The sequence below is a fragment of the Misgurnus anguillicaudatus genome, chromosome 25, assembly GCF_027580225.2.
Source record: "Misgurnus anguillicaudatus chromosome 25, ASM2758022v2, whole genome shotgun sequence".
Taxonomy (NCBI): domain Eukaryota; kingdom Metazoa; phylum Chordata; class Actinopteri; order Cypriniformes; family Cobitidae; genus Misgurnus; species Misgurnus anguillicaudatus.
In genome coordinates this window covers 33,601,986-33,616,346 of record NC_073361.2, presented here as the reverse complement: position 1 = coordinate 33,616,346, position 14,361 = coordinate 33,601,986, and the positions used below count along the sequence as shown (strand labels likewise).

The following is a 14,361-nucleotide window of genomic DNA, read 5'->3' as shown; positions in this document are numbered from 1 at the left end:
GAACACATATATGATATCTTTACATCGTTTTTATATAATATACAAGCCTTATATTGTTAATATAAAAGGACTACATTAGTTTAGCTGGTGTAAACTACAGTACATTAATATGGCATCTAAAGCAAACCTTAACAAAAAACAGCAAGGGAGACAAAGAGTAAGCAGAAAGCTAGCGAAAGGTCGAATAAACCATCAAAATTTATTAAAAACCATAAAGCTATTAGTATAAAAGAACAACAAAAGCAAATTGCTCATGTGCATGGGTGAAATAGTATTGAGGTCAAATATAGAACTTTCAAAAATAAAACCTAAGCCTGGTTTATTAATAGACACTTGTTTTAATGGCTGTACACTAACACCCGGTAATTACAGCGGCACACACGGGAGACGAATTCAATCGAGATGGTTCGAGTTCCAAGAAAATCATTCAGTGATAAAATTGAGCTCTTTGTCGGCTCAAGTGGACACTGTTTATAAGCACAGATGAAGGTCAACAGTAACATCTCCAAAATATTTATATAACACCACCATTAACCATTAGCCAAACATAAATAGTAAGAGAATTAATGATCTCAAATTATGTATCTTTATCAAAAACTAACAAAACGCAGCAGGTTTTCCAGTAATAAGCTGCACTATTAGAAGACTTTTTCTTGAATTTTTTTGTTGCATTAAATTGCGCAGCTTTAAATGAACAATGAAACTCTCTAGAGATTAAGAGCATTGATAATGTTGTCTTGGTTCTGAAAGCGTTTAACAGTGGCTGCGTTTTCATAGCAGATTTGCGCAAAACTTTAACAATATTTTCGACAAAAGACTATTGCGAAATGACGCCGTTTCCTTTAAAGGAACACGCCCAGATTTTGGGAATTTAGCTTATTCACCGTATCCCCCAGAGTTAGATAAGTCCATACATACCTTTCTCATCTCCGTGCGTGCTGTAACTCTAGCTGACGCAGCCCCCGCTAGCTTAGCTTAGCACAAAGACTGGAAGTGAATGGCTCCAGCTAGCATACTGCTCCCAATAAGTGACAAAATAATGTGAACATTTTCCTATTTAGATTTGAGAAGCCCCTGGTGAGGAGCAGAGAGTTCGGTCAGAGTTGTGCAAATCACTCCGCCCATGTAGCATTGCTTCGCCTTCTGAGAATATAGTTCCCAGTATGTATACTATTAAAAGATCGCTTTGTCTCATATGACCTTGTTGTTTGTACGCGCTGTGACTATACAAATCACAACACATAAATAGGAAAATGTTCGCGTTATTTTGTCACTTATTGGGAGCAGTATGCTAGCTGGAGCCATTCACTTCCAATCTTTGTGCTAAACTAAGCTAACGGGGGCTGCGTCAGTCCGAGTTACAGCATGCACAGAGATGAAAAAGGTATGTATGGACTTATCTAACTCTGGGGGATACAGTGAATAAGTTAAATTCCCAAAATCTGGGCGTGTTCCTTTAACCGATGATATGCGACTGAAATTTTTCCTCTCATGATAAGTCATTCCAAACATCACGTCAACTGATGGTGGTAGTTTACTAATCACATCACATCCACCGCACTAGGCATTATTTTTAACTGGAGGAGACATAAGAGTATTGTTCAAACATTAATGGCAAGGAAAGCCCCTTATACTTAGAAGCGACAACGTATAGGTGTTTCTCGGATCAGGTGATTAGGAAATGTGAATAAACTATTTTCATCACACCTTTTACAAATTGCCTGAAAAGCCACCTCATGCGAGCGTAAAAATGTTTTTGCGATACATGGGAGTTTTTGTGAAATTGACGTGTTTCCATTGGCTGTATTTTCCATTCGCAATTTAAAGGATAAAGGAAACCCAGCTTGTGTTTAACAGGCAGCTCAGTCTCAGTTTCCATGGGTGGATTTATCTGAACAGGACAGAAGCTGTTATCAGAGCAAAAGACAGCTGGACGTGTGTTTGCATCTTTCTGGCGTTGGTCAGATGTTACAATCAACATCTACAGACCACGTCGTAATTCACGCCATCAGCCTTTGAAACCTTCAGACCGCAGCATAACAACTCAAAGAGAACATCTTGCACTTTCCATTCCAAGTATATACCACATGAAATATCATGTTATGGATTATCAGATACCTTTAAAATTCATTTAGTTAATTTGAGACTCGCTGAAAGAGTGAAGCAAACAACAATGAAACAGCCAAACATCTTTATGTTCTGACGCAGACCTCTTTATGAATCATTTCAGATGCTACCGAATGATCAAACCTTTAAGTGAAATCCAAGAAGCCTCGGAAAGATGATGCATTAACTTCGTTTCTCCTCCCCACCGTCTCGTCTCGCTAGATACTTTAACACCAATAAAATTTGATTTCACAGGATGATGTTTTCATGATAAAAGAATAAAACAATTACTCTCCGCTGTTTGCTGAGGCATCAGTTATCACAGCTCTTAAGACGTAAACCTATCCCACACAGTTTCTTCAAATGATATGTGCTATTTGTTTTACCTGGAATAAACTACACTTAAGGCCAAACTCGATTCACATCTAGACAACATCAGAGAAACAAGGAGGTGAGATCAGTTGTCTTGAACAACTTAAAAACTACATAATAACCACCTAGCAGCTAACCAGAACACAAACTCATAGCAACACCCTAGCAACCAAACACAACCCTCTAGCTTTGGTACTGTTTTGAAGTTTAGCATGTTAACATAACTTTTTAAAAACAATTATTTTTATAAAAACCAAGTTTTCTGTCTTCTAGAGACAGCCAGTTGAGTTCAATAGATCAAGTATGATACCACACATGTAGTTTTAAAGTGTGTTTTCTTTACCAAGTTATTGAATTTCTGTCACTTGACTTATGACCCTAAGCAAATACTGTATGAATACCAGAAGAGCAGAGGTTTAAAGTGGTAATGCAAGCTCATATTCAGAACATGCACTTTGACGTCCATCTATACTTTTTCATACAATACAGTTTGAGTCATTCTGACCTGATGTTCACTTACCCCGCATCACTTGCATTTCCACATATTAAGGCATCCTTAGCCCCTTCCACTTTAAAGTAATTATCTGAAAAAAAAAAACAATAAAGGTTTTAAGATTCAATCATCAAAGTATCTCCTCTAGTTTAGTGATTTGTTAGACACACGGATAAACATAAGCAGGAATGTTCTGCATGAATTCATATATTTTAACTTTCATTATTTCCTTGTAATGGCAGCACTCTTCTTATGCACACAATGAAAAAACAATAAGTAGAATTTACTTAATTTCAATATGTGTGAAATTTACTTAAAAAATATTAGTGCAAAATCTTGCTAAATAATAATTAAGTAAATCTACTTATTTAAGTTAAGTAAAATTACACAGTTAAAATCTATGATATCTACTTGGTAACAATATTATGCATAATATTTTCTAAAGGGGACATTTCACAAGGCTTTTTTAAGATGTCAAATTTATTATAAGATGTTAAAATTTGTCACTTTGTAGGTGTGAGCAAAACGTGCTGTTTTTGGGTGTGCCCTGTTAAATACAAATGAGCGATCTCTGCACTAAATGGCAGTGCTGTGGTTGGAAAGTGCAGATTAAGGGGCGGTATTATTATAATAAGATCCCCTTCTGACATCACAAGAGGAGCCAGATTTCAATGACCTATTTTTTCATGTGCTTGTAGAGAATGGTTTACCAAAACTAAGTTACTGGGTTGTTATGCAAATGCAGTCCCATGCAAAGCATGCTGGGAACTACAAGTCCACTGCCTAGTTAGTTATGTTAACCAAAATCATGCATGTAGTTTGAACACAAAATTATTACGTTAATTTCCTTCTTACAAATTTAAGTTGAATTTACTCAATAATGTGTTCATTTAGAATGACTTAAATTACTCACATTTTTATGTTATTTTAACTCAAATTTTGGTATAAAAAAACAAGAATTCAAACTTTTTAATATAGTTTACTCATTTTATTATCTACTAAGGCATTTTTTCAGTGCAGTTTTTCTTCAGAAGCAATAACATAATGCTTGTGTTAAAGAGGGGAGATGTACATTATAAAGTGAATCTGTTTTTGCCCATCTAAAGAGAGTGACAGAGAGATTAGACGTACAGCCTCAGGTCTCTATGCACACTCCTAACTCCCCAGGCGGACACAGACCTCCATTTTATCTCCTCTCATTTTCACGCTTTCGCCGGCTCGCTCCAGGCTCGAGAGGCGTAGGGGCCGCGGGGGAAACTCCAGCAGACGGTCTGATCGTACTCTCCAGCTGTCCACATTCCATGTTTCAGCATAATCTTAAACGTTTATGGGTCGGACCGCACGGTGCGATGTAGCAAAAGTTATAAACCTACACATACTGTCTTTAAATACCTCTTAAGGAGCTAGTGGTGGTAAACACGGTTTTGATGTAAACTTTCTCTCTTACTGTGGTGATAAATACAGGAGGGGTTTTGGACATTTTAATTATTAGCATACCATGACAAAGCATATTAGAGGAAAGCGTCTCTATTTCCATCTGTGTCCTATATCTGAGTACTGCAGGTCAGCTTATTGAGTGCTAAGACTGTCCTAATTGCTATTCTAATGAAATGAGACCAACCCAAAAATAAGATAAAAAGTCTCAGCTAGACGTCAGGTCTTCTGACAGTGTTGTCATTTAATTGCACAATTATAATCAACACACCAGTCTAATGCTGCGTTTACACCAGCCGTGGTAGAGGCGGCAATTTTACATAAAAAGGCGGTGATTTACATGTTAAGTCAACGCAAAGACGCGATTAGGCATCCTGCAGCGCGGCGCGAATGGCGGTAAATTAAGCGTTGCCGCGGGAAACGCGCAAGTTGAAAAATCTGAACTTCTGCGGATTTCTGCGCCGCGTTAACTAATCAGGACCTTGCTGTAGTAGTGACGTGTTTACAGGAAGCAAGCGGAGTCTCAGCATAGTCGCAAAAGCCCCTCCCATGACGCGAATTTCCGCGTGAATGTCTTTAATGACTAAAATTATGAAGCGAGTAAACTCAAATGTTCAAGCGTCCAACTACGCGCGAATAACGCGTTTTTGCTGCCTCTACCGCGGCTTGTGTAAACGCAGCATGAAAGTTACTTTTCTTTGCCCCATTACAGAATCTTTGGATATATTCATGGTGAGAACTGGAGATTTGGTACCTAACTTGAATGTTTTTGTCTGTGGGAGGAAACTGTGAGTAAAACCACGCTGACACAGGGAGAACATGCAAACTCCACATAGAAAGTCTACCTGACCTAACCAGGGCTTGAACCGGGGACCTTCTTGCTGTGAGGCAATCCCCGAAAATTACTTTTGGTGTCTGATATTCATATGTAAACCCAAAGGAAACCCTACGTGACTGACCTTCATTAAGGAGGAAGTCTTGCATTGAGGACCAGGTTCTGTTATTGCAGAAGAAAGTGCTGTTTTCGTATGAGTGTATGGTGGTGTTGATGCAGTGTGCGGTGCTGCGGACGCATTTTTGCCGCAGGTTTCCCATGAAGAGCTGGAGGCCGATGAGAGCGAATACACTGAGGCAGAAGACGGTTAGGATCATGACATCCGCCAGCTTCCTCACGGACTGAATCAGAGCTCCAACGATAGTCTTCAGACCTGATTAACACATGTAAACGCATGAAGAACCGCACATATGTTGATGCATATTACATTTAATAATGAAAATTACATGCTCATTTTGATTTATTACGAGTCGAAAGTATCAATGTAGGAATTTCTTTATATTATAAATGAAATCATTTTTTTATAATTACAGAAGAGTTGTGCACTGTTCAGAACTAGATTGAGAGTGGCTTAAATGTGAATTTAATCACATTTAAGCCACTTCTTAATTCAGATTCACGAAAAGCAGCTCTTATATTCTGAATTTGCCCAACTTTGGTTCACACATCTTTGACTTTAGGCAATAATCTAACAAACACACAAGCACAACACAAGACATCTACAGTTATATAAACAAACATTTGTGGGTGCAGCAAGCACACAAAATATGACAGATTACACTTCTATGGAAAGAGAACAGAAATAAATACATAAGCACATATGTGTATATCATCTATCATATACACTGATAGAACACATAGGGCCAGATTTACTAAACGCAATTCCAAAAAAGCGCAGATGGGAGAGTTAATATCTGCGGGTTATTTACTAAAAAGGCGCAAAATAAATAAGACAGGCACAACAGCTGATTTCCATAATGACCAACGCAATCTACTATAAGCAGCACACATTTGTTCAGGGATGCAAATAAGCAGAGCTGATGAGGTGCAGGTGATCTACTAACACCTGATGAGCTTGAGTTCAGCACCACAGACAGCACAGATGAAAATTTGGGGTGTGAAATCCCAGCTAACGAAGTCATAGGACACTGAAAAGAACTAGAGAACAGTTTTGAAACACCTGCTATTGTGTGACTTCTCCTAGTGACTCCTCTTTTTTTCCTCCAGCAAATAAAAAAGAACATAAATTTGCGTCTGGATGCAATAAGGTCAGTCGCAAAAATAACTACCTTTTCAGCACTAATTATCCACTGCACGTCTTTAGTAAATCAAGACAGTTGTTATTTAACAACAAAATTATGCTCTGGCGCAAGCTGTTAGTAAATCTGGCCCATAATGTACATGTATATAGTTTATATATAGTTTGATTTAAATATGAAATTACATGTTCTCGTTCCATTTAAAGTATCTGTACTTCATGCTTATTGGCTTTTACAACATGCAAAGTCACACTGCTAGCACTAACATGCCTGTTACAAGTAAACCACTACAGTTAAATGAGACATTTTGAGTGAGTTAACTGAAGCTGTCTGAGTTGTCAGGTAAAGTAACCTGAACCATCTACCCTGATGTAATTTGACTTGTGTGTGTGATCGACCTACTAACATGCACCTGAAGGTTCTTTGTTACCCACTTCAGCATGTTAAAAGCTTTGATGACACCCGGGATAAAGGGTTGATGGAACCTCGACAGCTTGCAATGAATTTTACTCATAATCTGCTTTCTACTGGTAAAGCTGGGAGACCAGCTAACCCAGCTAGATATGATATAAATACTTTGACTTTATTTGTCGTCTAATTATGATGTCGGTCAACTCAAAAGTCTCATTTCCTACATTCTACATTTCCATGATTCCAAGGGTGATTTGGAAATGAAGGAAATGTCCGGTAGGTCTTTGGTCATCCAGTATCACCGCAGGCCTCGCTGTTTGTCGGCCTCTCACCTGGGATGACTGAGATAGTTTTCAGCGCGCGCAGAACCCTGAATGTCCGTAACGCTGAGACATTGCCCAGGTCCACAAACTCAGTAACATATCTGCAATAAGCCAGAATTGCAGCACATACAATGACAACAACACCAACAACAGGCAAACAACACACTGTGTAGAATGATGCAGGAGAGATGAACGAGAACAAAGAATACGGAAGGAATCGGACTCCGGGGTTTTTTCCTTGCGTTTGACACTAGACTGTACATTTAGCAACACTGTGACGTTTCTCCTCGTTCAAGGTTTCAGAAACCTCTTACCTGGAATTACGGAAATAGTTTTCAAAGCGCGGAGGACCCTGAACGTTCTGAGGGCTTGCAGATTGCCTACTTTAATAAACTCAGTTAGAAACCTGCAGAGTCAAATTACAGTTGTATGGAAGAAAGGACAAACAATTGAAAGACAAAAGAAAAGAGAATAAGAATGTAAGAAAACTGAATGATAAAGGAATAAAAGTAGGGAATAGGGATGCACCGATACAACATTTCTGTGCCGGTATACAGATATTTGATTACTTAGAATGACCTCTACCTATTACCGAAAGTTTTGCTTTTCAGCACTTGTTTCAAATGATCATGAAATCCTAGAAGTGCAGAACTGTAAAGGTACATTCACATTGTAAGCGTAGCAGAGCGACGTGATCTTATTGATTTCAATGAAAGCTTAGCGGCATATGGCGACACGAGTCAAAGTCGCACGTCAAAGTTGAGAAGTGTTTAACTTTATGCAATTTATGAACGACTATACCAATGAGAACAAAGCAGTGGAGTTACGTCATCCGCATCTCATCAGTTACTGGAGTGGGCGTTACTCATTTGTTTATGACAACTAGATATAGAAACACCTCTTTTGAAAGAGACGAGCGACACACACAGCGACAAAGTTGCTTATAATGTGAATGTATCTTAACTCTGTTTTCATTGCGAGCAATTTAAAATAATCACACAGTTTGAGTTCTGACGCGTTTCCGCCCATTTTATTTATGACAAGTTATCTCATCAAATAAGTGTCAATGAAAGGTTTTTTACGACAATCCATATTTCCGCTATTGTCCAATAGGTGTCACTCTTACACAACTTATAAAACAATAAAGCATCCACTGATTCAAAAACAGTAAAAACTCATTGTATGATTTGGTCATCGCTCTGAATCTGATCTCTAACAAAAGTCCTTTACAAAAATGCACTTATTTCAGCTTTTTGCTTAAAATTTGTTATTTTTGAAGAAACCTACCTATATTTGAGAGTCGATAAAAAGGGAACAAATGAAGATAGGATGAAACAGTGTTTTTGCTGAAGCAGATATATTGTATGTTTATATATTTAAAGAAGAAAATTTTTTGGAAGGTAGGGCTGTAACGATTAATCGCGTGTCCCATTAAAAAGACCTAAAATCGATTCTGAATCGCAAGGCTGCGATTTTTTGTTTCATGCACAGCTTGTGCGTGTACTATGGCGTTTTGCTCAGTAAGAAGTCCTTATCAATCTAAAATCATTATGAGTCAGAGTTGTTTATAATGTGCACTTAAAAAAGCAACACTCAATCATTCAAAATATTCTTTATTATCTTGAAAATACCTGAAACAATTTGAAGAACGGCGATATAAATATTCTTTTAAACATTTCCTGGAATAGCGTTTGTAATGCTACTTCTTCGGTGGCACAAAGGGTGTTTCTGCATGAGAGCGCCCTCTGGCTTTTGGATGTGGCGGCTTTTTACCGTAATTCATTGTCATTCATTGACAAAACGCGCATTTGCACGATTAATCGTTACAGCCCTATTGGAAGGTATTAAACTTTTGTGAAAATCCTAAAAATATGCTGGCAACTTAAAAAAAAAAACACTGCCCGATATTCAATGTCCGATAGTGGGAAAAAAATGCTTTTATCTGCCGATACTGATTATAAGCCGATATATCGGTGCATCCCTAATAAAAAGTCAGAAAGATTAGGAACCACATGAAGGCAAATAAATGACAACTTTTCAGATCTGGGTGAATTGTTGTTGCAGATAATGGCAGCAGGTTTGATTCTAACAGATCTATAAAGTCATCTTGGTGTCACTACCTGACTTCTATCCTGAATTTCATTCACTTTGACCATTAAACTGACTAAATTACATGCAGGTCGGTGATTGATTATCTAGACACATTAATATTTAACATAAGGAATAACTGACGATGGGCTGTTCAATTATTAGAAAATAATGCACATCCAAGGTGGTAATGCCGATATTGTTGTGCATTACACCACAGATGTGCATTATTTTCAAATAATTTAAAGAACCAGAATCAATTATTCATTTTATATCACGGTTACCACAAACACTGCTCTGGTGGTTATTTTAAGACAGTTGACAGGTCAGGTGTGCGTTTATCGAAAAATAATGCATACCTGTGGAATCAGAATAAAGCATTTAACAGCCCATGTTTGGCCATATCGCTCAGATATATGCTATGGGTAATTATGGGATGGCGGTTATTCTGTTTCTATAGTAACCTGGTATTTAGTGTTTGTGATTAAATGTCCCAGCTGTCATCATTTTGTCTTTAATGAAGTCAAGAGGGGCGACCTGCATCCCTGTCAGCAGCCCATGACTTACAGGCTCTGGTCAGACCCGAGGTGCATCTGACATGACTGGGACATTTAGTTCAAGGACAACTGGTCAGTTAAAGCTGGAGGAATAAAGCCATAAAGGCCAACAAGAAATAAGCAGTTCATCACAGCATAGCCCTGGCTAGAGGTCACCACAAGGAATCTAACATCGGCACGTTCAGGGAACCTTGTGATTTATAGATAAATTCATTGGTGTTTAAACCACCGTCGTATTGGATAGCTTCATTACTTAAGTTTGTTGCTACACTGCAAACCCAAACAAGTTGAATTTACTTAAAAAATATGGAGGAAAGTTGTTGCCCTAAAAAGTTAAGTAATGTGCACTAAAACAAGAGGGCATTTAACTTAAAATTTCTAGTAATTTCAATATAATGAATTAAAGTTCATTAAATTAGGTTGATTTAATTTAAAATAATTTGTCATATCAATTGCTCTGTCCAATGTCTCCACTTAGTTAACTTAGTCCAAAGATTTCTATTCTATTTTTATTATTAAATATAAGTCATTGAATACATTAGATTTTCCACAGAAACAACAACAAAACTGTGTTTTTGACATTAATTGTCATTACTGTGGTGAGAACTGCTATAAAATGTGCTGAACAGGGTTCATCCAAGTAAACACTGATCAACTGAACAATGACTTCGCAAAATGATCCTTTACAACAAAACAACATTAATAATATAAGATCTTAAACTTCTATGTCACATTATTAACAAATATTTAGGTAGTTAAAGTTCTTATCAGTTCTTACTCTGTGAAAACAACATGTACTGGTAATTTTAAGTTCATTTCACTTAAATGTTTTAGTTAAATGAATTAAGTTAAATATGTCCAAAACTCAAAATATCATTGTTAAAGTAAAGACAATATCTGGGTTAACAGTGTAGAAGCAGAATCTCATAAATAAAGTAATTTACTGTAAAATTATGAAACGTACATTATAAGAATAAAGGGAAACGAACGAAAAATCAAACGTTGATGCTTTGAATCAAAAATGTTTGATGGAAGAATGAAAAAGGTACAAGAGTAAAATCAGTAAAAAAAAAACCTGACTAACAATACCAGTGGACCTCAGAGAAGAAAACATTATTAAAGGCACAAATAATCTAAACCTAAAACATCTTAAACCTGCATGCCTTTCATTATTTCTATGTCAAATTCACGAAACGTTTCAGTCTTGCAGGTTTTGAGTGATGTGAACGTGAGCAAACTATAAAAGAATTTTCAATAGGGAAAACAAAACCTTTAAAAACGTTTCATTCAATAAACTGAAGCCATAAACTAAAGTTGACATGATATAACTTATCAACAATACATATACAGAAAAACATTGATTTAATGTTGAAACTCAATAGGAGACACATCTACGCTCACTTCCGTTTAAGGTTGGGAGGATTGGGGTCAAGGGCCGTGTAAGTAGTTCAACATAACCTTTAATAAAATGAATCACACTTATTTTAATCCTTTCATTGGCAGGTCACACAATTAAGATTTTAAGATTAGATTATAATGTGAAACCATAAACTAACCTGTGCCTCGTGAAGTTCTGTGCCATTAAAATCTCAAAAATCACATTTTATTGAAACAATATAAAGCATATTACAGTTGCATCCTTAAAACAAACGCAAAACTATAAGATAACACTTTATTAGAAAATACATTTATTATTATTAATTTATGAATATTTCTTATGCATAAACCACATAATGTTTTGCAATAAAAAATGCCAATAGAGTCAAAAAACTTTCTCTGCAGTCTTTAAAAGTCTTACTTTCTTACGCCAGATTTTACTACACAACTTTAACTAATTTATTTTGTTTATATATATATATATATATATTTTTTTTTCACTAGAGAAGGTCTAATCCAGGGTCATGTAAAAATGTGAAAGGTGATTTAAAACGAGCTAGGAAACATCAACTTACGCCATAACAATCACGCTGAAGTCCAGCCAGTTCCATGGATCTCTCAGGAAGGTGAAAGGCCCGATGCAGAAACCTCGCGCCAGGATTTTGATCAATGACTCAAACGTGTAAATACCAGTAAAAGTGTATCTGAGCAGAAGATAAAGAGAGGGGATGACAAAAACTCAGACCTTTAGGAATGCAAAACATCACACAGGTAACATACAGAGATCATGAAGGACACAGAGACGAAACACACAGAGAGATGAAACATGAAGCACATTCACAGACCAGCAGCCCTTCTAACATCAATGACAGTCACTGCTTGATGGAGGTCATCAAGACGTTAAAATCCAACCATCAAATGAAGAGATCCTCCAGCAGAGTGGACGATGAACGGGTGACAGATGCAGCATTCTGAAGTGCAAAGCCGTTCTGTTTATTATTGGTTCGAGTTTTGCTCTTTTTTAGTACAACCTTGTTTTCACGTGTTTCATACCTCTCATCACATTTCTATTTGTTGAATGATATCAATATTTTAATATTCACGCACACACAAACTATAATATTTGCATAATACTCATAATAAATATAGTGTTTGTCATCACTTCTTCAAATTTCCCCAAAATCAGCATAGATGCAAACCAGATTTGCAGATTTCATCTAAGATATTAAAAAACTTTGCAATGTAAAAATATAACATTTGATGTCAATCTATGATGCTGAGAGGTACGACTTTCACTTGCTTTGCATGCCGCATGCGCATGAAAATATCAAATGCTTGGTTTCAGATGTGATGCAGGACATCTCAGAGGGAACTTCGTTAAAGATCTGCGTGCTTTCTTCAAGCACAAGTCTCATTTCCCACAGTTACTTACACCGTAGGTCACATTCATCTCAGTATACATCAAACTGTATGAGCTGCATGGAAAACATGGGAAAAATCCGCTCTAGCCGTGGTGATGTACAGTACAGTACAGTACGAATGGGCTGACTTCTGCTGGAGCTCTTATTGAAGCTGGAGGTGATGACATACAAACCAAGAGACAGACAGGCCGATCAACAGACAGACTGACAGGACAATGGTGGTTAGACCGCAGGGTCACATGACAACAATGTACAGACGGAGACATGAGCCAAAGAAGTGCCGGGCAGAGAGACAGATTTTAAAACCATTACAGTAAATCAATCGTACAGTTAGATTTAAATCTGGAGAGACAGATAGAGAGAGAGAAAGAGAAAGAGATTCTATGTTCGGCTGGGAGAAGTATCATCCATATTCTCTTCTATTCCCCTTTCATTCTTTAAAAATAATATACGTGTTATATATATATTGAGGATAATTAATCCATACCATAATTTCATTCCAGTTGAGCATAGCAGAGGTGCAGTTAGCAAATTCACAGATCCATTACAGTCAAACCATTAACTTACTTGCTAAATGAGGTTGACAAGTCAAGAAACACCTGGCAAAGCTTTACACCAGACAGACAGAGCACAGTTCAGGGGTCAGAGGTCAACAACACAACGACAGACAGGTTTAGGACACACCGGGAAGGGAACAACTGTACTCACTCCACATATTTGGCCCACTGTGCTGGTTCAGACATGGCCATAAAACAACAGTTGGTCAAAATAGTGCACATAATGAAAAGACTGAATAAAGTGAAAAGAGTTAAGATAATAACACGTTCTGAAACACATTATTCATTTACAATTTATTAACAAAACCATTTTAATCTCACGTGTCTCCTCTGGAGTTTCATAAGAGATCTTGTTGTACCAAACTGTGCATTAAAGTCTTTTATTATCTGATCGGAGCTCCGCTATCCACAATATTGTGATAAATGAGAGAAAGAGTTCCCCAAGGGTCAGTCCTCGGTCCTCTTTTGTTTATTATTTATCTCTTGCCTCTTGGTAACATTTTTAGAAAATATGGTATCCAATTTCACTGTCATGCTTCAACAATACTCTCAAATTGTGTAGCTGAGATCAAACAGTGGTTTACATAAAATTTTATCTCACCTACACTATCTGAGAGATTTTACTAAGTCTAAATGTACCTCAGTGTTTTTTTGATGGTTTACTTGTTTCAATATCTGCACAGGTTAAAACACTGGGTGTCATCTTTTATAGCACTTTATCATTTGAAGCACATAAATAATGTGGTAAGTTCGCATCTTTTTATCTTCGCAATATATTTTTTTTGTTCTGCTCTTTAAAAAGAAAGTACAGTGACTGTGATCCACGCTTTTCAAATTCTTTCATCATTTTCTCACCCTTATGTTGTTGCAAACTAGTATACTGTATATTTCTGAATACAAAGGAGGATATTTTGAAGAACCAATCATATCTGGGGCATTATTGACTTTTATAGTAGAAAAAAAATATTATATAAGTGAATGGTGCCCCAGATTTGTTTGTTATTAACATTTTTAAAAAATATCTTCATTTGTGTTCAGCAGAATAAAGAAATGTTTATGAGTAACTTGATGATGACAGAATTTTCATTTTTCGGTAAACTATTCCTTTAAGCCAATACAGAGCAACTG

General features: G+C 36.8%; 1 protein-coding gene across 1 annotated transcript in view; it reads right to left on the bottom strand.

Moving 5' to 3' along the window:
- The window catches only part of scn5lab (sodium channel, voltage gated, type V-like, alpha b), a 126,841-nt gene that overhangs the window by 79,002 nt on the left and 33,478 nt on the right, over positions 1-14,361 (bottom strand). Inside the window, exons 4-8 of the mRNA XM_073863598.1 lie at positions 13,385-13,475; positions 11,831-11,959; positions 7,243-7,334; positions 5,365-5,613; positions 2,999-3,062 (exon numbers count right to left, since the gene is read on the bottom strand). Of these exons, the coding sequence (XP_073719699.1) occupies positions 2,999-3,062; positions 5,365-5,613; positions 7,243-7,334; positions 11,831-11,959; positions 13,385-13,475 (625 nt within the window). The remainder of the gene's footprint in view (positions 1-2,998; positions 3,063-5,364; positions 5,614-7,242; positions 7,335-11,830; positions 11,960-13,384; positions 13,476-14,361) is intronic.